The sequence below is a fragment of the Sorex araneus genome, chromosome 9 (genome assembly GCF_027595985.1).
Source record: "Sorex araneus isolate mSorAra2 chromosome 9, mSorAra2.pri, whole genome shotgun sequence".
Lineage (NCBI taxonomy): Eukaryota > Metazoa > Chordata > Mammalia > Eulipotyphla > Soricidae > Sorex > Sorex araneus.
Genome location: NC_073310.1, coordinates 61682923 through 61706362, shown reverse-complemented (window position 1 = coordinate 61706362; position 23440 = coordinate 61682923). Strand labels below are relative to the sequence as shown.

General features: G+C 45.9%; 1 protein-coding gene across 1 annotated transcript in view; it reads left to right on the top strand.

Annotated features, from left to right (window-relative positions):
- Positions 1-1636: 1636 nt before the first annotated feature.
- TMEM236 (transmembrane protein 236) overlaps positions 1637-23440 on the top strand; it is a 32564-nt gene continuing 10760 nt past the window's right edge. Inside the window, exons 1-3 of the mRNA XM_004605479.2 lie at positions 1637-1902; positions 12898-12970; positions 17275-17410. Of these exons, the coding sequence (XP_004605536.2) occupies positions 1646-1902; positions 12898-12970; positions 17275-17410 (466 nt within the window). The 5' untranslated portion in view covers positions 1637-1645. The remainder of the gene's footprint in view (positions 1903-12897; positions 12971-17274; positions 17411-23440) is intronic.

Sequence of the window (23440 nt, the reverse complement as noted above, 5' to 3'; positions counted from 1 at the left end):
TTCGAGCTCCCAACACTAACAAGGATCTCTCCTGAGCACTGAGCCAGGAATGGCCCCTGAGCACCACAGGGTGGGGCCCTGAGGCAAACAAATACACAGTCATTGTTTTGAGTCCCCAAAGTGTGAACAGCGGGGTTCCCCGGCTGGCTCGGGCACGAAGCCGGGTCTCCGTTGCTCCTTCAGTCCCTGTGTCCATGGATTGTTTCCTGGGCATGGACATTAGAAGGACCCCAAACAATCCACACGGTGTCAGCTGGACAGAGTGGGCCTTCCGCACTGTTCCTGGCGCTTCTCTCCACTACCTTTTCAAAAAAAACTATTTTATTTATTATTTTAGAGCATAGCAAAGTTGTTCATGATTGGATTTCAGTCATACACCCATCCACTGCTCTCGGAGAGCCTGGCAAGCTACCCTGGCATATTTGATATGTCAAAAACAGTAACAACAAGTATAACAATGGAGACATTACTGGTGCCCACTGAAGCAAATCGATGAGCATCGGGATGACAGTGATACAGTGATATTCCACTGGAAATGTCCCCAGCACCTCATTGCCCATAGTCAAGGCCTAAACTCTCCACTCCTTTTTTTTGGATGTGGCCGGGGTCACATCTGACTATGCTCAGAGGTTACTCCCGGCAGAGCTCAGGCGACTCTATGGGAAACCAGGATCAAGCCCTGGTTGGCCGCGTGCAAGGCCAACGCCCTCCCCGCTGTGTATTCACGCTGGCGGGATCTTCTCCATTCCCCTCTTGTCCTCTTCTTCCCACAGCCCACAGAAGCCCTCCGTTGCTTCCTGTTTTCCCCTCTGCACTCTGACCTTTCCAGGGCAGCAACTTTTCCATATTGATCTTCACATCCCAGCACACTGGTCACCCGAGGCAAACCAGAGAGAGGTTTTGAAGGGGACTGCTCAGAGGAACAATTGTTTTCTAAATATTTGATACGCTTTTCCAGCGAGGTGTCAACAGGTCTTTCTCTATTAATCCTGCTAACTGGTTCCTAATAGCACCTTGTTCATTTCCTGACTAGCAAAATAAAAGCGATGTTAATCTGCATTACATGGCAATTAGCTTGCCATGACAAATATTTCAAGGGCCAGGAAGAAGACCAAGTGAGGGAGCCGGCAAAGGGTGGTGAGATTCACCCCCTCTGAAACAGCCGGGGAGCCGGGTTCTGAGAGGAGACTTCAGGTTTGGGGGGTCTCTCTCTGTGCTTGGATCTCAAAGCAGGGGATGGAGAAATCACTGTTGTTGCTGTCGCTTTTTCTCTTTAACTCTAAAATCCTCTTCAAAATGATCCCACTTAACTAGAGCTTATACATCACACACGTTTCCTGTGTTCAAATTAGCAATCAACATGGCCTGGAGAAACGGTGTTTTGCCAAAGCCCCCGCCCCCTCCCGGGCAATCTATCTGGCTTCTGGCCACAGGTGTGCAAACACATTAAGGCGTCTCTTCCAACGCTGGCTCCTGTCTCTTTAAGAGACTTCAGCTGCTCCTCCATTGGGTGATCATTGAACCGTATGAGGGTCAATAAAGGAATAAAAAGTCTCTGGGTAGTGATTCGAGCACAAGGAACTTGATCGCAGTTCGGTGCCTGTGTCCATATGCCTCGGCTCACCCACAGCTGACCGGCCGCAAGATGATTTCGGGAAAGACCATCAAGCTGGTGGTCTTCGAGCTGCTGGAGTTTGTGGCCTTCTCCGTCCCCACCCTGGTGATTGTGGAGAAGTTCGCCACGTCCTTCCAGGGGGAGCAGAGCACGCCCGGGAGGACACATTACTGGCTGATTGTTTCTTGCTCCATTGCTTATGTGGCTTCCACGACCCTGCTGATCTGGGTGCCTGTCAAGGTCCTCCTGTATAAGAAACCTCACCTGTACAAAAAGATCAAAGGATGGTGAGTCCAAGGACGCTGCCGAGTGCGGCTCGTGTGTGATGCGTGATGCGGAAGGACATGCTCATGGGACAGGGACCACAGTTTGAGAGGAATGGGGGTTGCTAATCACCCTTCCGATGACAGTGGGCAGAATAGTATGGTACCTTTTAAATTTGTTTATTTGATTTGGGGCCAAACCTGGTGGTGCTCAGGGGTTACTCCTGGCTCTGTACTCGGGAATCATAGGGGGACCAGATGGGATGCTGGGAATTGAACCAGGGTCAGCTGTGTGCAAGGCAAGTGCTTTATTGGCCTATCTCTTGGGAGATAGTAAGGGACCTGGCTCTCCCTCTTTTGTCATAAAAAATATTGTTTTATTTATTTGTTTATTTTGATTGCATCACCATGAGATACCTAGTTACAAAGTTTTTCGTGATTGGGTTTCAGACACACAATACTCCAATCCCGGCGCCTCACCAGTGTACATTTCCCACCACCAATGTCCCCAGTTTCCCTCCCTAGCCCTCCTCCCTAGCCTGCCTCTATGGCAAACACTCTTGTGTCATTGGTTTTCCTTCCTTGTAATGAATGCCAAGTGTCGGGAGTTAGGATGGGAGTTTTCATAGCCCATGATACTCTGTGGAGAAGTTTGCACCTAATTTCTCTGTGTGCTGAATTGCATAGGTTCCACACTTAAGATGGACAGTCATCATCGTGCAATTACAGACTTTGACTTTTGGGTAAAATTTAGTCTTGTCTATTTTTAAATGTTTGCATTGCATCGTTTTGCAGGTCTAAGGTATCCTTTGCTCATTAACCAAGTGGGATGTATAGTCGGTTCCATTAGTGAGTTTTAAAAAAACATTGTTAGTAAATTCTCTTACCTTGGTGGAGGAGGGAAACATACTTAATAACAGACAGAAATATTTCAAGCAAGATTTAGTGTTCATTTACCGGCAGTTTAGCATGGGACCAATATTGAGTCCTGTAAAGATAATGAAAGCGAGTAACCGACACGAATGTACTTTCCCTTTTAGATCTTAAGATCTTATTTTTGCCCCTCTAGGATTTCTTCGTTAACTTTTCTTTCAAACTGATCTTTATGATTATTACCACTATTATTATTATTATTTGGTTTGAGCCACATCCAGTGAGCTCAGAGGCTCTGCGGGCTTAATGCTTAGGGGTCACATCTGACAAGCCAAAGGATGTTTTGAGCCATATTCTAGGCTCAACTGAACTTGATCTTATTTTGTTTATGTGGGGGTCTTACTAAGTGGTCCTCAGGATGGGGGGGCACTGGGAAGTCTCAGCCCACTGGGCTTGCAACTCGGAGCATGTGCCTGCAGACGCAGTGCTGGAGACGTGTGGTCCCCGCAGCCATGCGAGGTGCCTCCAGGAACACCTACCAGTGCTCTGGGAACTCCAGGGCTGCACCTCGGGACCCTCAGGGGAACCATGTATTGCCAGGAACTGAACCAAGGTCAGCTTTTTGCTAGGCATGAGCCCTAGCCACTGTATTATTTCCTGGCACCCTGATGTTGGTCCAACAAGGACAGAGGAGATGACCCAATGGGCGGAAACGCTTTCTCTGCATGGAGCACTGCACTGCTGTACACTGTCATCCCGTTGCTCATCTATTTGCTCGAATGGGCACCAGTAACATCTCCACTGTGAGACTTATTACTGTTGCATGTGGCACCCCTAAATTTATCCGCAGCACCACACGGTCACCTGTATGGTGTGAATTTCTCAACCCCCACCCTTCAAATAAAGCCAAACAATATGGACCATATCTTAAAAGCAAGGAGTTGGGACTTTCAATCCAAGCAAGGCACAGAACTAAGAAGTACAGTAGAGCTAGAAGTCTTGGAGGGAAGGTACAGGAGGGGAGTCCGGACCTGCACCCACACTTGATGGGGGCCCGGTCGAGGCAGGGCCCAGAGAATCTTGTCAAGCTGTGGGTTTCTGGAAACAAACCGTCAGGTGGGAATTGCTTTGATCAATGGGGCTAGTGGCAGGTTTTCCAAGCCTTGACCTAAAGACCAAGGTCAGGAGGACTTGGAGCAGAGGGGGCCCTCCCTACCCAGCTACGAAGTGCCTTGATTGTCTGAGACCCCTGCCTGGGCTGGAGAGCTGGGAGGGAACGGGGCAAAGGAGCACAGGAATACCCCACCCCAGCCCAGGATAGCTTACTTTGATTTTTTTTTCTGGCATTGGCTCAGATCCTTGCACACAAGATTTAGGCAGCAGACCTACCCAGGTCCCAGTGTAACATATTAATAAGCTATTCCCGATTCTCCGCTCACCACATATGCACTCTAAAATTTACATATTACCATCTCATCTCACTGGCTACCATCTGGTACAGGAGGTACTTCCATGAACATATTATTATAAGCCCTAAGAGGAAATTGAGACGGAGGTTAAGCAACTTTTCCAATCCACTGGTGAGTGGAAGGGCCAGACTTTGGCATTAAGTCCTTTTGCTTCAGTCATTTAACCTTCCAATTGGTCCCCAAAATGCCTTTTAGAAAGAGGGGGAGCCAGTCTCTTGGGGCACTTGGAGTCAACAAGAAAAGAATGTTCCATGTCATCTCCTTTTGTGTACCTGGTGCTACGATTTCATGCCCCATGCCACAATCCCAGTGTTTAAAGTTGGCTTATAGAAAATGCTCTTCTGGGGCCGGAGCGATAGCACAGCGGGTAGGGCGTTTGCCTTGCACGCGGCCGACCCAGGTTCGATCCCCGGCATCCCATATGGTCCCCCGAGCACCGCCAGGAGTAATTCCTGAGTGCAGAGCCAGGAGTAACCCCTGAGCATCGCTGGGTGTGACCCAAAAAGCAAAAAAAAAAAAAAAAAAAAAGAAAATGCTCTTCTGTGCTTGCATTTCTCTGTGTGGTTGTGGTCGGTCCCAAGTGAGGTAGATTGCTGTAGATAGATGGAAAGTTATTTCAGTTTGCAGAGAAACTAGGAGCTTCTTCCGTAATCACCTTATTATGAAAACTCTTATACTCTTATGTTATCTCTTCTTGGCGAGAAGATAAAGTTGCTGAGCATGATTCAAGGCTGGTGTTGTGTACTATGGAACGCGCACTTGATGATGAACCAGCAAGGCAGGTGCTCGAAGGAGAAATCGAAACTCAAAGAAGCAATGAGCCTGGTCATGTTACAGGCTCAGAGGCTGAGGAGGGTGCGGAGTGAGGTCAGATCTCTGTCTTCAATCCTCTGCAACTTTTCCTATCTTATTTCTGCCTTTGAATGCCCAGAGTTTTGTGAGGAAAGAAAGCTCTTTTAGAGGCAGTGGATACATTTTCTCCAAAGATAGGTATGTGGACATTAGACACGGTTTGCCAGGATGTAGATTTGAACTTTAATATGTGGTCAACTAGAATGTGTCTGATGTATCTTGATTGCTCTATGAAGATGATGCAAAAGTCACTGTCACTGTCATTGTCATCCTGTTGCTCATTGATTTGCTCATGATGCAAAAGTAAGGGTTATTATAGAAATAGGGACTCCACATATGAATTAATTTTGAAGATGTCTTATATAAATAGCTCTTTATGTGAAGCTACATAGATCCTTAGTATTCACAGATCTCTTGACCACCTGAGACGGTCCCACATGCCCACCACAGTCTCTAAGACACTGGAAGAAGGATCATTCTGTTAGTAAAAGGCATACTCAGCCACAGAGGCTGAGGGTCTGAGTTCAAATCCCATCTCTAGCACTGATCATGAGACCTTGTATGAACTCCTTATATTCATTTAACTTCAACTATCTCATAACAAAACAGGAATAACCTGATTTCTTCATCTAGGCATTGTGCTTAGAAGGTAAAAATCAGCCATACAAAGAGTTGAAGGGTTCATATGTGCATGCCCTATACACATTTGAATATCGTTTGATGCCCGGCATTGCACATGGTCCCTTGGATACTGCCAGGAGCAACCCTCAAACTCAGAGCCAGGAGTAAGCCCTGTGGAGTGCTGAATACAACCGAATAACTTTCCCATGTCAAAAAGTGAAAAATAAGAAACATGATGCTTCCTCCCAAACTCCTTTGAGGGTACCTGGCATTATAATAATAAAATCAGTGCTTCTTCTTCAGATTGGATTTAATATTTCCACCTAAAATATGATCAAAGCATCATCGACACAACTGAGAAGCAGTAGAAAGAAAATTCTGGGCTGTGAGGGAAACCCTTCAGGCTGACAGAGCCCTTGGGAATCACTTTTACGCAGGATCAGGGAAGGGATAGCACCAGTGTCAGATAAAGCATTTTGCCTTTCCACAGTCCTTGCATATTGGACTTCCCCTCCATATGGGAAGGACTATCCTTGTCTTGTGGGATGCCACAACCGTGCGGAGTCCAGGAGCGCCCTGATCTGGGCTGTAGTGCTGTCACCCAGTGCTCTTTGCCCTGTGAACCACTTCCTCATTCCTGGTGCATGAGTCTCCTCTGAGGTGTGCCTGTCAGCATCCATCAGAGCCTGGGGAGATGGTTCCAGCCATAAGGAAAAGTTGCACACGCGTCCACACCCACACCCACACCCCCCCCCCCCACACACACCCTACCTTGTAAATCACCCTCACGGAGAGAAGCGTTTCCCTGTGCCATCAGGGAAGGTGTGGAATCAGCGGTGGTGAGGTCTGGAGTCAGAGCAGGGCACTCGGTGGTGATGGGAGGGGATGGGCAGGACAGGAAGATCGTAGGATTTCCTTCCTGCCTTGGCACTGGGCACCACAGGGCAAGGATTCTCTGGGGTCTTCCAGAGTGTGGTTCCTTTCCAGGTTGCTGCATAAGAGAGCCCGGGAGGATCCACGTGTAAAAGATTCCCAACATTTGGGATGATGATTCACCTGGGTTAAAGCCTTAGCCTCTTCAACGAGATTTAGCTGCGGTTGGGTGGTAGCGTTGAGAGTAACGGTCGAGGTAATGGCGTTTACCACAACAAACGAAGAGAAAATATTAACCGAAGGGTCAGCATCAGAGTCAAGTCCCTGCCACTGGGCCCTAGTTGATGTCCTCTCTGTATCAGGACACCGAGTGGGCCCATTGGGCAGATGAGGACACAGAAGGACAGAGGCAAAAAGACAACACAACCTATGAACAAGACAGACCCTGGGGGGTGTCTGGCCCGAGCCCTGCCACGTGCTGAGTTCACGCGGGTACCACCATGTCCTGTGGGACCCCCGGGCTGGGTGCCTGGAGTAGGGCTGCCTCTTTGCAGCCTGTCTTGGTAGGGTATGCTACGAACCAAGCACTGGCTCCTGTCTCCCCTCCACGTGCCCCCCACCTCCCCATGGAGTGTCCCCCACAGCAGGAAACCAGCGCTGACCGCTGGACTTGCGTCTTTCTCCCCAGATGTGCTGCTGCGCGGCCAGGGCCCACCGGCCTCCCCCCAGTGAGGCACTGTCTGTGTCACCCGAGGCGGGTGTTTTGGGTGTGACTCTCCACATTTTAGATTTCAAGTTCAGTGTCAGGTAACTTTTGTTATGAGTACCAGAATCTCTTGTTGTTGTTGTTGTTGTTTTCACCCAAGGAAACAGGACAAATATTTGAGTACCCTGTGCCGGGGTACATTCAGCCTTCAGCCCTGGTGTCCTTGTTGTTACTTCTGTCCCCTGCATGCCTCCTTTCTCATCCTGTGGACAGAGGAACAGTCATCTTGGGTCCCACCTTGAGTGCTCAGGGACTACTCCTAGCTCTGTGCTCAAACGTGCTCCCAGTGGTATCCAGGGCACCGTGTGATCCAGAGGACCAAACTGAGTTAAAACCTTTCACTGGACTTGCCTTTCATGTGGCTTCCTGCATGCAAGGAGTGTCTGTGCCCCTTGAGGGTTGCCCGTGACCCCAGCAGTTAGCATCTTGACAAAGTTTTCTGCATGCCAATTCTGCCCCTTCCAAGCCTGCTCTCCCCCGGCCTGGGGTGTCAACTCTGGGCCACAGAATCTTCCAGGTAGAAGGCACTTCACGGGCCATGCGTGTTACCATCCCTGCACAGTCTACCTTGATGGCAAAGGGAATCCAAAGCTTTTTGCCCCCCCCCCCCCATGAAACCAGTTTTCCTTCTTTCTTCAGTGCCAAGGAAAATCTGCCACTGTATCTCTTCTTTTCTCCCTTCCACACAGATCTCACTTCCTGTGCTTGCCCTCCAGGTGTCCCTTGAGCTTGATCCTGGCCAGGAGCTCTTTGCCCTTTGCCCTCTTCACCGCTTCCCAGCACCCCTTTCGGTCTCATAGTGTAGCCTACTGGTCGTATGATGATGGTTTCCCAAACCTCCCCTTGGGGTTGTTGAAGCTGGAGAAGAGCTTTCAAATATTTGAAGAGAGGTTCTTTGCTCTAAGACATCTTGGCCTCAGAGGCCAGACTTCCACAGTGGGGACTTGATCGATATCCTGTGATGATTTCACATCTCCTTGCTATCCTACAGATGCAGCCATTAACTTCAGCTATTGGTATGATATTACTGGCTTTAGTTGCAACCATGTTCCTTGTTTCATAGGTATACAGTTGACAGAAACTGGTTACCAGTGTAGTTCTTGCTCATCCTATGCTTCAAGAGTCTGAAAGGCAAACCATGTGTGCTCTGCCCTTGAAATTTCCTAGAAACAAACCTTAAGCAAAACCATGTGTAATGTAATAATGTTACTTTATTATATGTTGGCCAGGATATTTTTCTTGCAAATTTTTAGCCAAATGAGGGCCAATAAAATAATGCTATCTGAGGACCACTGTACGTGCACTTCACAGCCATTTAGATAACTGGGGGATGGATGAAATATTTAATTTGTCCAACCTGAATTCAGTAGCTTACTTTTTTGTTTGTTCGGGGGCCACATCTGGCTATGCTCAAGGCTTATTTCTGGGATCACTCTTGGTGGGACTCAGGACCATTTGTGGTGCCGGGTAGCAAACCAGGGTTGGTCACATGCAAGGCAAGTGTGTTACCCACTGGACTATGTCTCCAGTTCCAGGGCCAGAATCTGTATTGCACCCTTGGAACCTGGAACTCACCCTGGCTATAAGTTCAGGTCTTTCTTCCTGGGCCAAGCTCTCGATGGAGTTCTTTTCTTAGTCAAGATATAATATATGTGGACTATGCTCTAAGTATAGGACTTCAACTCCGCCCTTCCATGGGAATCAATACCAGTCCACAAGTGCTTCCCGTTCCTGAACTGTGCTCGCCCACTTGCAATTATATACAGCATAAATGTAGCTTAAAAGATGTCTCTGTTCTTAGCATGAGTTTGTTGCTCATCAGCAGAACTTTGAAGCCTTGTAGCCTGGAAGGTAGGTTGAGGTCACCGTGTAGACCGGGCTGCTTCCTCTGAGTCTCAGTGATGGCAGCTGCTGAAGCATTTCTCCTAACTTGGAGAGGGGGGGACACTTTGTGGCATCCCCTCACTCATAACTGCTCCATCCAAGTAGTGCTTTCATCCTGTAGTGTGTACGTCTGCTCCAAATCCCTACCTACCCACTTCCTATTGCTGTGGGGGTCAGGTCTAGTGTGCTGGAACCACACTCAACTGGGCCTGGGTGTTTAGGAAATGCTGGGAGTTGAACCAGAACCATGTCCAGCTGGACATGTGCCTACAATGTAAGTTTCAGCCCTACCTCTGCAAATCCCACCTTATTTTTAAAACAAATACATCAGTTCTATTGGGGTAGGATGCTCCTTGTGATCTCTCTTGAATTTGTTGTATTTGGAAAGACACAATTTCCAAACACAGTCCCATCCCGAGAGATAGCAGTTGGGGTCTCTACATGTCTCGGGGGGAACACACACCTGTTCTTGACAGTCGACCCCGCTGTAGTCTCCCCAGTCCACCATCCATATGCTTTCCATGTGCAAAAGAGATTCAGGCCGGGTGAACCTCTCCAGAAGTCTTCACCATTCCAGAGACAAGTCAAATTCCAAGTTTCTCTGAAATCATGCAGTCTAAGCGCCCAAACTTGCCCTCTAAACCATGAAAATGGCCTGGAATGAGGATCGCTGGTGGGTGATACTGGAAATATGTTTCATCTTCTCCATCTAGTTGATGTGTACCACCAGTGAACATGTTAATTTTATAATACAATACAGTGAGGAGGGTGGCATAGAATTGATGTGCCTGTTCAACCAGGAGCAACTCAGAGGAGAAAGGGATTCTAGGCTCCAGCAAGCCTGAAATTCCCCAAGGGCTGGAGAATCATGCGCAAGGCTGGGATTGGTCCTGGGATTGGTCCTGCGCTCCACCTCCCTGGTGCAAGTGGCCACCTGCCCTCCCTCTGTTTGGGGAACATCTGGGCCCTCCATGGACTGGCATCCTACCGGGCCTCTGGAGTGTGTTGGCTCATTCTTCCCTTTTTCTAGAAGGGTCATTCACACTTGGAGTCTAATAGCTTTATCCACCCATTTCCTGCTCCTGGATTCCCAGAGCCTGACAGCCTTTATTTACTGCTTGGTCATCCACCCCTCCTGTCCAAGGTCACAGCCTTTCTGCTGATAGTTGGTAGGATTCACAGAACCACACCCTTGCTCTACTTGCTGGGGTATGACTAGATATCCCAGTGGACATGGCAGATAGATCCTTGAGCCCACAAACCCAGAACTCATGAAAAAGGAAATGCACGTGCGTAGACACACCCATGAAAGAGGAAATGCATGTGTGGACTTTCTCTCTCTCTCTTCTTCTCTCTCCCTCCCTCCCTCCCTCCCTCTCTCCCTCCCTCCCTCCGTCCCTCCCTCTGTCCCTCCCTCCCTCGATCCCTCCCTCCCTCCTCTCTCTCCCTCTCTCTCTTTCTCCCTTTTCTTCCTCTCTCCATCTGTCTTCCCTCTTCTATCTCCCTCTTTCTCCCTCTCTCCCTCTATCTTACCCCTCCTCTCCCCCCCCCCTCTCTCTCCCCCCACACACACACATACACACACCTGGATATTTGGGAGTCATGGGTCATGGGTGGTATTTAAAGCCATGGTTTCATGAACACCATACATGAAGATAACATGGATAAAGCAGAGAAAGCATAGGGCTCAGAATCATCCTTGGGACAGGCTGGTCTGGCAGAGGAGACTATACATGAATGCTTGGGTTTAGCAGGAACCAGATGGGATTCAGCCAAGAAGGCAAGATAACCAATGGAAAATCCTATTGCCCCCTTGCATTTAGCCTGCTGTTCTGGGTCTGGTTATAAGAGAGGGACTCTATCATCCCCCTCATTTAGGTCCTTACCTGGGATAGAGAGAAGCATTGCAGAACTGAGAAGAAATTCTTAGTTACTGGAAAAACTCCAAAACACTTTGTGCCTGGAAACACTTGACCATAGAAATTGAATTACTATAATGCCTCTAACATGAAAAGGATGTGTATTTCATTATAGGAAACTATTTAAGTATATTTTGTCTTCCTAGAAATGAAAAAGGAAGTATATATCTAATTAACATTGTTTTATGTACATGTCAATAATGATTGGAATGATTGCTCCATCTTAGATTTAAGAAGGTACTCAAAAAACTGGATTGACCAAGGACAGTAGAAACAAGGGCCAGTAGAAACAATGTCCACAGATGGAAACCTGCCTCAAGTGCTGGGAAAGAAGGCAGTTGGGATAGAGAAGGACCCGCTACGACAAAGGTGGTTGGAGATGATGACTCTGAATAAGAACTGTGTGCTGAAAGTAGGTAAAGGAACAAACGTGATAGCCTCGCATCAGTATCTGTATTGTAAATCGTAATGCCCAAGAGGAGAGAGGGAGAACGAGGGAAAGAGAGGGAGAAGGAGGAAGAAGTAGGAAGAGGGAGAGAGGGAGGGAGAGGGAGAGAGAAGGAAAGTGCCTGCCATAGAGTTAGGCTGGGGGGAAGATGGGGGGAGGAAAACTGGGGATATTGGTTGTAGGAAATATACACTGGTGGAGGGATGGCTGTTGGAACACTGTACGACTGAAACCAGAACATGAACAGCTTTGTAACTGTGTATCTCACATGCACTGTAGCACTGTCGTCCTGATTTGCTAGAAAGGGTGCAGTAATGCCTCCATTCGTCTCTGTCTCGTTCTATTGTAGTCCAATGGTATCTGCTCAGTCCAGGAACACAAAATGAGGCCCATTATTGTTACTGTTTTTGGCATATCGAATACGCCACGGGGAGCTTTCCAGGCTCTGTCGTTGGGGTGGGATACTCTCAGTAGTTTGCCGGGCTCTCTGAGAGGGACAGAGAAAAACTGTGTTGCTCTCTTCCAGGAGCTTTATTTTATAGTCTCTGGGTCTTGGCCATTGATGAGATTACATGGCGCCAGGGGTAGTTTGTGGGTGTGGCTACCAAGCTACTGGAAAACTGGAGATCTGGGTGGAGGAGGCCCAGTCCTGATCAGAGCAGACTTGGAGATTTCTGCCATGGGTCCCACATACCTGGGTTCTCACATAGGTGGTTAAATTTAAAAAAAGAAAAAGAAAAAGAAAGAAAGAAAAAGAAGAAATAAAACTGGGTTGGAAATGTATACATAAAAAAGAAATAAAAGAAAACTGGGTTGAAAACGTATGTGAACTTTCATACAATTTTGGGGGTAGGGAGCTCAAGTAAAAATGATCCAGATGCTTATTTATGTCATTTCAAAGTATTTAATCATGTGATATCTCTAAGTGTGGTCTTTAAAATCAGTTCTCACTACTCAAGATGTAATATAATTTAAGAAAATCATGCGTTCTTTATTTTTCAGTGGGTCTCTAGGACTCAAGGTTCTGAGCGGGATTCTGGTAACTGGGAAGGCTGCCATGTAGTTTAGTTGTTGATGGCTTGATTAGTATTTGAAGCTATCTTATCCCTTTGTTCTACAAAAGCATTTTGATTTTTGCACATGTTCCCCTTTGCCATACTCAAACATTTGGGAAATGGAAATAGGGAAGCAGTAGCTTCCTAGAAAAAAAAAAGGATAGATGAATGGAACCGGAACTGCAAATTTAGCAAAATGGAACAGGAACTGTTGATCTTGTATATTACTGCTTTTGCTTATTTTTTTCTCGTTTGCTAGGAGACCTGTTATGATGATGAGTGTGGTACTCACCACCCTACCCAGCTTCAGCTTCTCTATAGCAACGACGGAGGTAGGCAATTTTGATTTCCTTTTTCTGCAAAGTTTCTTCGTTTTCAAATGCTCCTCTGTTGCCAGAATTCAATAGGGTGATATGCTCAACACATTTCCTAAGGTTTATTTGATTTATTCTTCCTCCAAGTTATGATATATATGCATATGTATTTACAGATACAATACTAAGCTCATTGTTAGCTCTTTTAATCAAGGAAGAGCTAGCTGCCAATTTTAAAAAATGCTTCTGTGTTTTTGTATGTGTGAGACAGAAATGTTTTCCCCCACCCCCAAAAGCAAAGAATTCAAAAGGATATCCAAATTGTTTTCTTCCAAGCTGACAGTTTTTATAAGCTTCATCAGTTTTAAATGGAATTAGAAAATATTCAAGGACAGAGGTTCTCTGATTCTGAGGTCTTTGATAATATATCCACTGACAAATAATTTGCATATTGTAGTCATTTGAATATCACTTTGAGTTGATGTTTCCATAAATATGACTTCAAAAAAACTCTTGTGGATGGACATGTATAAGATACAGACAAAATTTCCATGTGGAAGATGAGATTCTTATAACCAAATAGTTCAAAACGCAATACCCAATTCCTCTAAATCATTAGATAGCAAGGTGCTGTGAAAAATGCAATTTTCACTTCCCCAAAGTGCATGACTTAAATCGCCATGTGATATTTTATTTCTAGATTGAGTTGATGTTCATTAAGTGGATAGCCAAGGTCAGGCATTGTGTAAACATAACCAAGAATAGAGAACTCAGAAAATCTAATTCTAAATGGTCTCTGGCCTTCATTAATTAGTTATTCGCTAATTATTTATTAGAGAGAAAAAATAGAACAGGTATGCGAAGTGCCCGAGAGAGGAGAGCACCGAGCCCTATGCTACTTCTAAAAGTGGCGTGCTAGCTAGAAAATGTCCAGACACCATGTTAGGACACTGACAAATTTATAGAAACATCATGGAAGGTCAGTTGTACTTTGTATCACATTGCAATAAATTAATATTTTAACCCAGATTATCTTATCTCTCCTCCCTAACGAACACTAGAAAGTACCTACAGGAGATTCCTAGAGCTTAAAAAACTCAGCTTATAACTCCCAAGGCCTAGAAATCTTCATATGAATACTTCAATTAAAATAAAAGTGGAACTCTATTAAAAAGTTTATAACTTTTTTTTTCTTTTTTTCTTTTGGGGCATAGGGTAGGAAGGGTAGTGCTGGGGATTAAACCCAAGACTCCTGACTGTGACACAAGCATTTAGCCACTGAGCTAGACCCTTGACCCCTCAATCTGCAGCCTTTCAAGACACACTTACGCACAGAATGGGGGAGTGCGTGAAGATAGATAATTTAGATTTACCCCCATTATGTCTCAACAGTTGTACTTCCCCCCTTATCTAATTTTCATTTCCGGGCCACCCCTGGCTGTTGCCGGGGGTTGCTGCTAGCATTCCTTAGGGGACCTGCAGTGTTGGGTCTTGAACCTGGGTCTTCCACATCCACAGCATGCACTCAGCTCATTGAACTCCCACTCCTATCCCTCTTCCCCCCCACCCCTCCTTTGTTACCTAAATGTAACACACCAATGGGAAGCCATACAAAGCGAATGCGTGTGGGGAATAGATGGGCATTAGGATGTCAGCGTGATGCTGCTGAAGCAGAGAACCCCACTTGCTCTGTGAGAGTTGCCAGCGTCTACTGCAGCTGGCAGAGAACAGGCCGTCCTGGTACTCCCTGTGCACCCAGGTGTCGTGAGTCCATCAGAGCCAGGCTCGGGGGCATCCTCTTGAATCTCATCATTTTAAGTTGCACTTCTTCAAGAATTGATGGGATTCAGCATTCTTTGTCTTGCTCATTTTTCAATTGGGTGGCATTTAATTAAAAAATATAAAGTTATTTATCAATTTATACTTTAAGACCTTTGTTGATCGTGCCTTGAAAATTAAGCCACCCTGTGCTTAATCTTCATAACAGATGATATTTTATTTGAGCTCATACCCATTGCTCGGGGTCTGTGCGGTGTTGGGGTTGGGACTCATTTCTCCTACTTAGCTCACTGAGCCAGTTCTTGCCCCCTTCAGTGGTATTTTCTGCTTGCTTATTTTTGCTTTAGGGCCACACCCAGCTGAGCTCAGGGACTCCTCTGGCTCTGTGCTCAGGGGCCACTTGTGGCAGTGCTCAGAACATCATAAACTACACTGGGAATTGAATTGGGGTTGGGATGATAATTTGGATCCCATATAATGTTATTCTTCTCTTTACATTCCTAGACCCTCTGGAACTGATTTTTGTATATGCTGTACAATAAGGAATCAAGCTTTATTATTTTTAAAGGGCTGAACACCATTTACTTAAACCAGTTCTCACATTTCTCTGTAGCACCCAGCCTCTTTATTATAAACCAGGCAACTATCTTCCTGCTATTTCTGGGCTTTCTGTTCTATCCAATTGTCTACCTGTGTGTGTCTGGGCCAACACCAAGCTGGGAATAGTTCTTTATATCTAGAAGAGTAAATCTTCCTTTCTTCTTTTTCTTCTAGGGCACCTTGCCCTTTAGGTAGATTCCTCTATAGCTTAAAATTCAGCTTGCCTTTCCCTATCAAAAGCTGGAAACTTGATCAAAGTTGCATTTATTTGTTTTTCACTTTTATTTTATTTTGGGGGGTGGGGTGCTGGGGGACATGCCTACTCTAGTGCTCGGGGGTTTCTTCTAGTCCAGTGTTCAGGGATTGCTCTTGACTGGGCTGAGGGACCACATGGTGCCTAGAATCCAACCCAGTCTTCCTGCATGCAGTGGAAGCATGGGGGTTGTTCTCTGCCCCCCAAAAGTTATCCTTCAAATACATCTCATCTTGTTTTCTAAATACAACCGGCATGTAGATATACTCTCCACTTTTGATGAGGGGAGTAGGTTTCCACATAGTCTATCATAGCATTTTTCTTTCTTATTTCTGTTGATACTACTTCTTATTTTTCCATGATGCTTTGTTTTGTTGTTTGGACCACAGTTGGCAGTGCTCACAGGGCTGCTTCTGGCTCAGTGCTCATGGGCTTTGCTCCTGGTGTTGTTCAAAGGAGCAGACTGTGCAGACCACTAAGCCTTACATGAAAGCATGCACTCCGGCCTTACGTGAAAGCATGCACTCCAGCATTACGTGAAAGCATGCACTCCAGCCTTACATGAAAGCATGCACTCCAGCCTTACGTGAAAGCATGCAGTCCAGCCTATGTGAAAGCATGCACTCCAGCCTTACGTGAAAGCATGCAGTCCAGCCTATGTGAAAGCATGCAGTCTAGCCTTACATGAAAGCATGCAGTCCAGCCTATGTGAAAGCATGTACTCCAGCCTGTGTGAAACCATGCACTCCAGCCTTACAGGAAAGCTTACACTCCAGCCTTACAGGAAAGCTTACACTCCAGCCTTACAGGAAAGCTTACACTCCAGCCTTCAGGAAAGCATGCACTCCAGCCTTTAGGAAAGCATGCACTCCAGCCTTCAGGAAAGCATGCACTCCAGCCTTATAGGAAAGCATGCACTCCAGCCTATGTGAAAGCATGCACTCCAGCCTTACAGGAAAGCTTACACTCCAGCCTTCAGGAAAGCATGCACTCCAGCCTTACAGGAAAGCATGCACTCCAGCCTTACAGGAAAGCATGCACTCCAGCCTTACAGGAAAGCATGCACTCCAGCCTTACAGGAAAGCATGCACTCCAGCCTTACAGGAAAGCATGCACTTCAGCCCATTTTGCTACCTGCGAGGTCTGTTGACTTTTCTCTTATGACACTGGCACCTCCAGTGCCATATTGAGTAGAATAATCATGATGGCATTTTGTTTCATTCCTACTCGTAGAGGGAAAACTCTGAACATGTCACCTTTTAGGTAATTTAAACTAGAGATGTTTTATGGATACATTAATCACTCAAATCAACTGCGTTTACCTGGACTCCTACATCTCAGAAGACCCTACATGCCAATGCTCGTTCTTTGAACTAAAACAGCCTGACATTTGAATAGGGCTGGAAGCAAGAAAACGCTGATCACACCATATCTGGCAGCTCAGATTATATTCCTCCTCATATTTACCAAACTTTCTCTTTAACCAAAACCCTTCTATTGGTATAGACCGTTATTACAGGTCCAGATGTGGTTCAAAGCCTTGTGAAATGTTGAAAGTCAGGCTCTTGTCTTTTAGCAAATGAGTTTCTAACTCATTCAGTACTGCTTTCAGACTAGCAAAAGTAATCAGAACCAAGAAAGCACAAAAGTGTGATGCATATAAATGTTATTTTTTTCTTTCTGAAAACAGATTAAGAAAAATGGCACTTCTATTGGCCTGCCTGATACCATACCTGACCTGCCCGTCTCTCTGGTTCTGACGTGCCTGATTATACTTGACATTATTGAAAAGCTCAGGACATATCCTCTGAGAGGGACACAAAAGAGTAAGTATTATGACAAATGGAATATTTTAGAAGTTTGGCATATTGCTCACCTCTCACCTTTTTATTTGTTGGTGAAAACTCACTTGTTGATATACCTCCTTTATTGGATTAACATTACAGATAAAATATTACAAATGAAAATACCTAAATATTACAATGATTTTTGACCCCCTTAATATCTTGACAGTTATTTTTAGCTTTTCATTTGCTTTGTTAGGGTGATGCTGATAAATCAAGTTACTAAATATTGAATACCCCAAACTTTCACGTTTAGCAAGAAAATTAAGCAAATTTGTGTTTTTAGAAATCTTCTTAAACCTGACACTTAGTTGAATAAATACAGCCCTGTTTCAGAAGCATCAGCTCAAAAATTAAAATAACCATGATCACTATTCCCTAGAAAACTGTGTATCTTTAAAATTACGATTGTTCACAAAGTAAAGTTCACTAATAAAGCCAGGATGTGCCACTTTCCTCCAAAGGGACTTAATAGTTCCATACAAAACTAAATAGCTACATAACTAACTAAAGTTTGATTTGTTTGTTTGTTTGGGGGCTGTGCTCTGGGATCGCTCCTAAGTCTGTGCTCAGAGGTAACTACTGACGGGGCTCAAGAAACTATATGTGGTATCAGGAATTGAACCCAGGTTGGCTGGTATTCAAGGCAAATACCATTACTGCTGAAATATCACTCTGGCCCTAAATTTTGATTTTTTTTTCTTTTTCGGTGACACCCAGTGATGCACAGGGGTTACTCCTGGCTCTGCACTCAGGAATTTCTCCTGGCAGTGCTCAGGGGACCATATGGGATGCTGGGAATCAAACTCAGATTGGCCGCGTACAAGGCAAATGCCCTACCCACTGTGCTATCTCTCCAGCCCCCAAGTTTGATTTTTTAAAATAAAAATATTAGGACCTGGGATGTATCCTAGCAGTAAAGTACTTGCCTGGCATGTGTGAGGTCCTGAGTTTGAGACCTGGCACCACCCATAGATAATTCTTGTTGTTGTTGATTTAATGTATTTTGTTGGTTGAGTCTTAAATTCTTCACATTTATCTAATGGTACCTGTGTTTGTTGGTTTATTGTACACTGTCTTTATGCTACAGTTGTACATGGCATACCAACAGGTGGCTTACAAGGCTGAGATTTGTGCAGGTGAAGTGGGTGGGCCTCGGTTCATCCTATGCTGGTGTGATGAGTACGGCGGGCTGAGCGGGCCGCCGAAGGAGGCTTCCTGTGTGGGAGGCGACCCAGCGGGGAAGGAAGCTGGCCACGGTGCTTCTGGTCACTCTGACTACTCAAGTGAAAGAGCAAATCTGAGCAGGTGCCTGCAGGGAGTCTGAGGTATCCTCAGAGCTTCATTGCTGCCCCTCGCCCATGGGTGGGAGTCTCCAGCCAGCTCCAGCTTCCTAACCCAGGCCACCAGGTGGCTAAAATGGCACCCGTTAGAGAAAGGCCTCACACATGCACCAGCCTGGCACAACCAGGAACTTTATTTCTTTGAAACAAGAGCCAGTCGCCAACGCTTCCGCTTTCTCTGGACTCTGGAGACACCTCAACCGCTGTAAAACCCACGTGGCGTGACTTCTGATTCCCGTTCCTGTGTCCTCTCTGTGTTTTAGTCATGGTTCTCTCTTCATGGGGTACTTGTACAATTTGAAGACGATATGAGTGACATTTTTCTATGTTTTTGAGATACGTGTATTGAACTTTTAATTTCCCCTGAGTCCAGAGATAATGATGACATTGAGATTTGAAATAAGAGAACCCTAAAGAAGTGAGTGTTGAGAGAAGGCTCTAGAACATCTTGTATAGCTGCTGTTGCTTATCTGAAGAACTGCTTTCTTGAGTGTTTCTTCTCTGCCCACATGTAGGAGGATCCAAGTTTGGTTTAAAGGCTCCGTATCTCCTTTTGTGTCTCTTTATTTGGTTTAATGGCTTCGTATTGCCTTCTGTCTCTCTTCTTGGTCAATATTCATATATCACTGTATCACTGTATCACTATATCACTGTCATCCTGCTGTTCATCGATTTGCTTGAGCAGGCACCAGTAACGTCTCCATTTATCCCAGCCCTGAGATTTTAGCAGCTTCTCCTTACTCATCTTTCCCAACGATTGAAGGCTCTTTCAGGGTCAAGGGAATGAGACCTGTTATTGTTACTGTATTTTGTATATCAGATACGCCACGGGGAGCTTGCCAGCTCTTCTGTGTAATATTCATATATATGTTTTATTATACACACACATACATATATATATATATATATATATATATATATATAGTTTGGGGGCCACACCCAGAGGTGCTTCGAGCTCATTCCTGCCTCTGTGCTCAAGGATCACTCTTGGCCGTGCCCTGGGGACCATAGCAATGCCAGGAATTGAACCCAGAATGGCCACATGGAAGGCAAGTGCCTTGCCCACTGCACTATCTCTACAGCCTCACTCTCTGCTCCGTGACTTAGGAGCAAATTGCTTATTTCTAGAAACTAGATTCCACCCCCTGGTTTAAGTTCTATAAATGTTGCTGTTCCTGCTATTGCCCAGAAGTGGGAAGGGGAACAGAACAGGGATGTGGTCAGCACTAGGAAGGCGATGCCTAGGCTGTGAGGGCAGGTCAATGAGTTGTGGTTAGCGCACGCGCACACACTCACATGCACGCACACACACACACACACACACACACACACACACACACACACGAATGTTGCAAGGGTGTGTGTGGAGGGCGCCCAGGGCTGGGGCTGAGAGTTGGAAGCCATGACAAGAGACCTTCCAGGCAGAGGCTGGCAACCGGGAGCGCAGAGTGGAGAGTGTCCTCAGAACACCCGGCCAGCGCTGTTGGCGCACACCCACTGGCAGCTGCCCTGGCCAGCAGGGAGGTGCTGAGAGGGCCCGCAGCCCCAGCACACTGGCAGAGGGAGCCATGGGGAGGGGAGCTGGGGGGAAGCGGGGTGCCCAGTTGCTGGGATGAGGTGTTTGGGCCCCATTGCAGGCCTTTGCGCAGTCTGGGACTCCCACGAGGGGTGAGATCGACAGGCTGTTTGCATGGTAAACCCGAGCGCCCGGCACTCGGGGGGGGGGGGTTTCCACCGCCACGCCAGGGAGGTGCCAGCTTATGCCACCGGCAGCAGCTGGATTTCAAATAAATCTGTTCCTGGTGGCCGAGTCCAGTTCTGTGTCGTCTCTTTAACACCCAGAGATTGAGCCAAGGACGTTGGGATCCCGTGGCAGAAGATCATGTCTTGAAGGGTACATGCCGGCTATAAAGTTTCCGTCTTAGAGGAGTGCAAGGATTTAAGGCTTATTTTTATTTTTTCCCTTGGTTGTTTTGGGCCACAGCCAGAGATGCTCTGGGCTTTGCACTCAGGGATCACTCTGGCAGGATTTAGTGGGGGCCGGCATATGCGCTACCAGAGATTAAACCAGTTGGTCACATGTGCAAGGAAGTGTCTTACACTGTACTATTGCTCTGGCTCCTGATGGCTGGTTATTTATTTTGTTTTATTTATTTATGTATTTTTTAAGAGACAGAGGAGCTTGGGGGTGATAGCGCAGTGGGTAGGGCGTTTGCCTTGCACGAGACTGACCCGGGTTCGATTCCTCCGTTCCTCTCAGAGAGCCCATGAAGCTACTGAGAGTGTCTCATCCACATGGCAAAGCCCAGCAAGCTATCCGTGGCATATTCAATATGCTAAAAACAGTAACGACAAGTTTCATTATGGAGACGTTACTGGTGCCTGCTCGAGCAAATCGTTGAACAATAGGACACAGTGCTACAGTGCTATGTATTTTTTACTTTTTAAAAATTTGAATCATTGTGAGATATACACTTACAAAGTTCATGTTCATGATTGGGTTTCAGTCATACAATGTTTCAACCCCCGTCCCTTACCTGTGTACATTTCCCAGCACCAACGTCCCCAGTTCTCTTCTGCTGCCCTTTCCCCCACTATGCCTCTATGGTAGACATCTCTCTCTCTCTCTCTCTCTCTCTCTCTCTCTCTCTCTCTCTGCCCCTCCTCCCTCTCGCTCTTCCCCCACCCCCTTTCTCCTATTTTTGCCCTTTAGGTACTGTGGTTTGCAATACCATTACTGAAAAGGTGTCATGCATTTCAATTTCAGCTCCTTTAAGCACTCGGTTCTTGTCCAGAGTGACCTTTTCCAATTGTCATTTGCTGTAGCGACCCCTTCTCTCTTTACCGCGTCCCCTTCCCTTTGTGGCAAGCTTCCTACCATGGACCAGCCCTCCTAGCCCTGTTTCTATCATCTTTGGGTATTGCCAATCAAATGGCATCTTCTACAGAACATTCAATTTACCTCTTAAAAAGCTGTGCAACTGAACGCCTGTTTCTCCTTCAGTTTGCAACATTGGATAACTTATTCCTTTTTTTATCTTTGCCCATAAACAAAAATAGTATATTTTGCTTTTATAATTTAGAGTGGCAATTGCATTGAATTGTTTTGTTTTGTTTTTTTTCCATCTCATGTTACTGGAGATAGTACAGAGGTTAGGGGGCATGTGAATTAAATTCTGGCACCACATGGTCCCCTGAGCATCCTGGGCACAGCCCTGGCGCCCCTCAGCATGGCAGAAATGGACCAGGACACCCCAGCACACAGAGCCCACACAGCATTGCCCCGTAAGCCTTTGCATTGAGCCTCCAGCTCAGGAAACCCACACATTTCTCGGGAGACCTTCTTCTAAAACCCCGTATCAATGGGCAATGGCTCAAAGGGCTGGAGCGCACACCTAGTAGCTGCAAGGCCCAGAGTTCGATGCCCTATACCACGTGCCCTCCTGCCCAGCACTGTAGGGTAAAGCCCTAGAGGATGGCGTCAGTCATCCACAAGTACTAACCCCCCAGGCTCACATAGCTGGGCTAATGAGCACTGCTTGGGGGATTCTTCCACCCCAAATCATATATTTATGCCTTTACTCTTTTTTTTTTCTGTTGATATGCCCTTTCCTCCCTCTCTCCTTCTTCCCTTTCGTTTTTTTTTTAATTCGCCAATTAATGAATTCTGTAAATGGCAAAAACATTCAATTTTGCCCATCAAAAATGTAGCATGTATTTGATAACTACTTGCTTTTTAATTTTTCTATGTTTTGGCTACAGGAAATTTAGGGGTTTATATCTATGCATATAATTAAGTCTGTCATTATTTTTTGTATGAGCTTAAAATGTTTGTCAGGATCAGAGAGGCATTTCAAATGACTGACTTCGTACTTTGAGTACAGGAGACTTAGGTTAAGTCCTCAGCCCTGCATGGTCCGCTGAGCACCCTGGGAGTGACCCTGAGCACAGAGCAGGAATGCCTGAATGCTCCCAGGTAGGGCCCCAAAATAAAACAACCCCACCCCAGAGTAGCCCCCAAGCCTTTTCACTGCAACATAAACACTTGCTAATTATGTTCCTAAAAAATGTTTAATTGAAGAGAAGACGACTCTCTTACAACCAAATGCACTAACTTATAGGTAAGCAGTAAGTAAGTCATGATAATAAATGTGTCTTGACCTGGCAACCTCTTGGACCTCTGCTTCTGTTGTGTTCCTGACTGTCTTTTGGTATTTATAATATCTAAAAACTCGGAGTAGAGGGCTTTAAAATATTAATATCCAAAACAGCCTCCTAGATGAGCTGAATCAGAATGTCTGGAGATGGGACATGAACATAAGTACTAATTAATTAAGTTATTTATGTTTTCATCAGATCACTATGAGATATAGTTACAAAGCTTTCATGATTGAATTTTAGTCACACAATGATTGAACACCCACCCCTCCACCATTGTACATTTCCCACCACCAATGTCCCCAATATCCCTCCGTCCACCCCCACCCCCACCCACCTCCTGCCTCTATGGCAGGCACTTTCCTTCTTTCTCTTCACCCTGCTTTTGGGCATTATGCTTTACAGTAGAGATACTGAGAGTCTGTCATTTTTTTAAAAAGTAAAATCTCACAGGTGATTCTGATCTATCTTCTCATCAAGAGCAGCAGCTCTCATTTGGAGCTCCACAGTA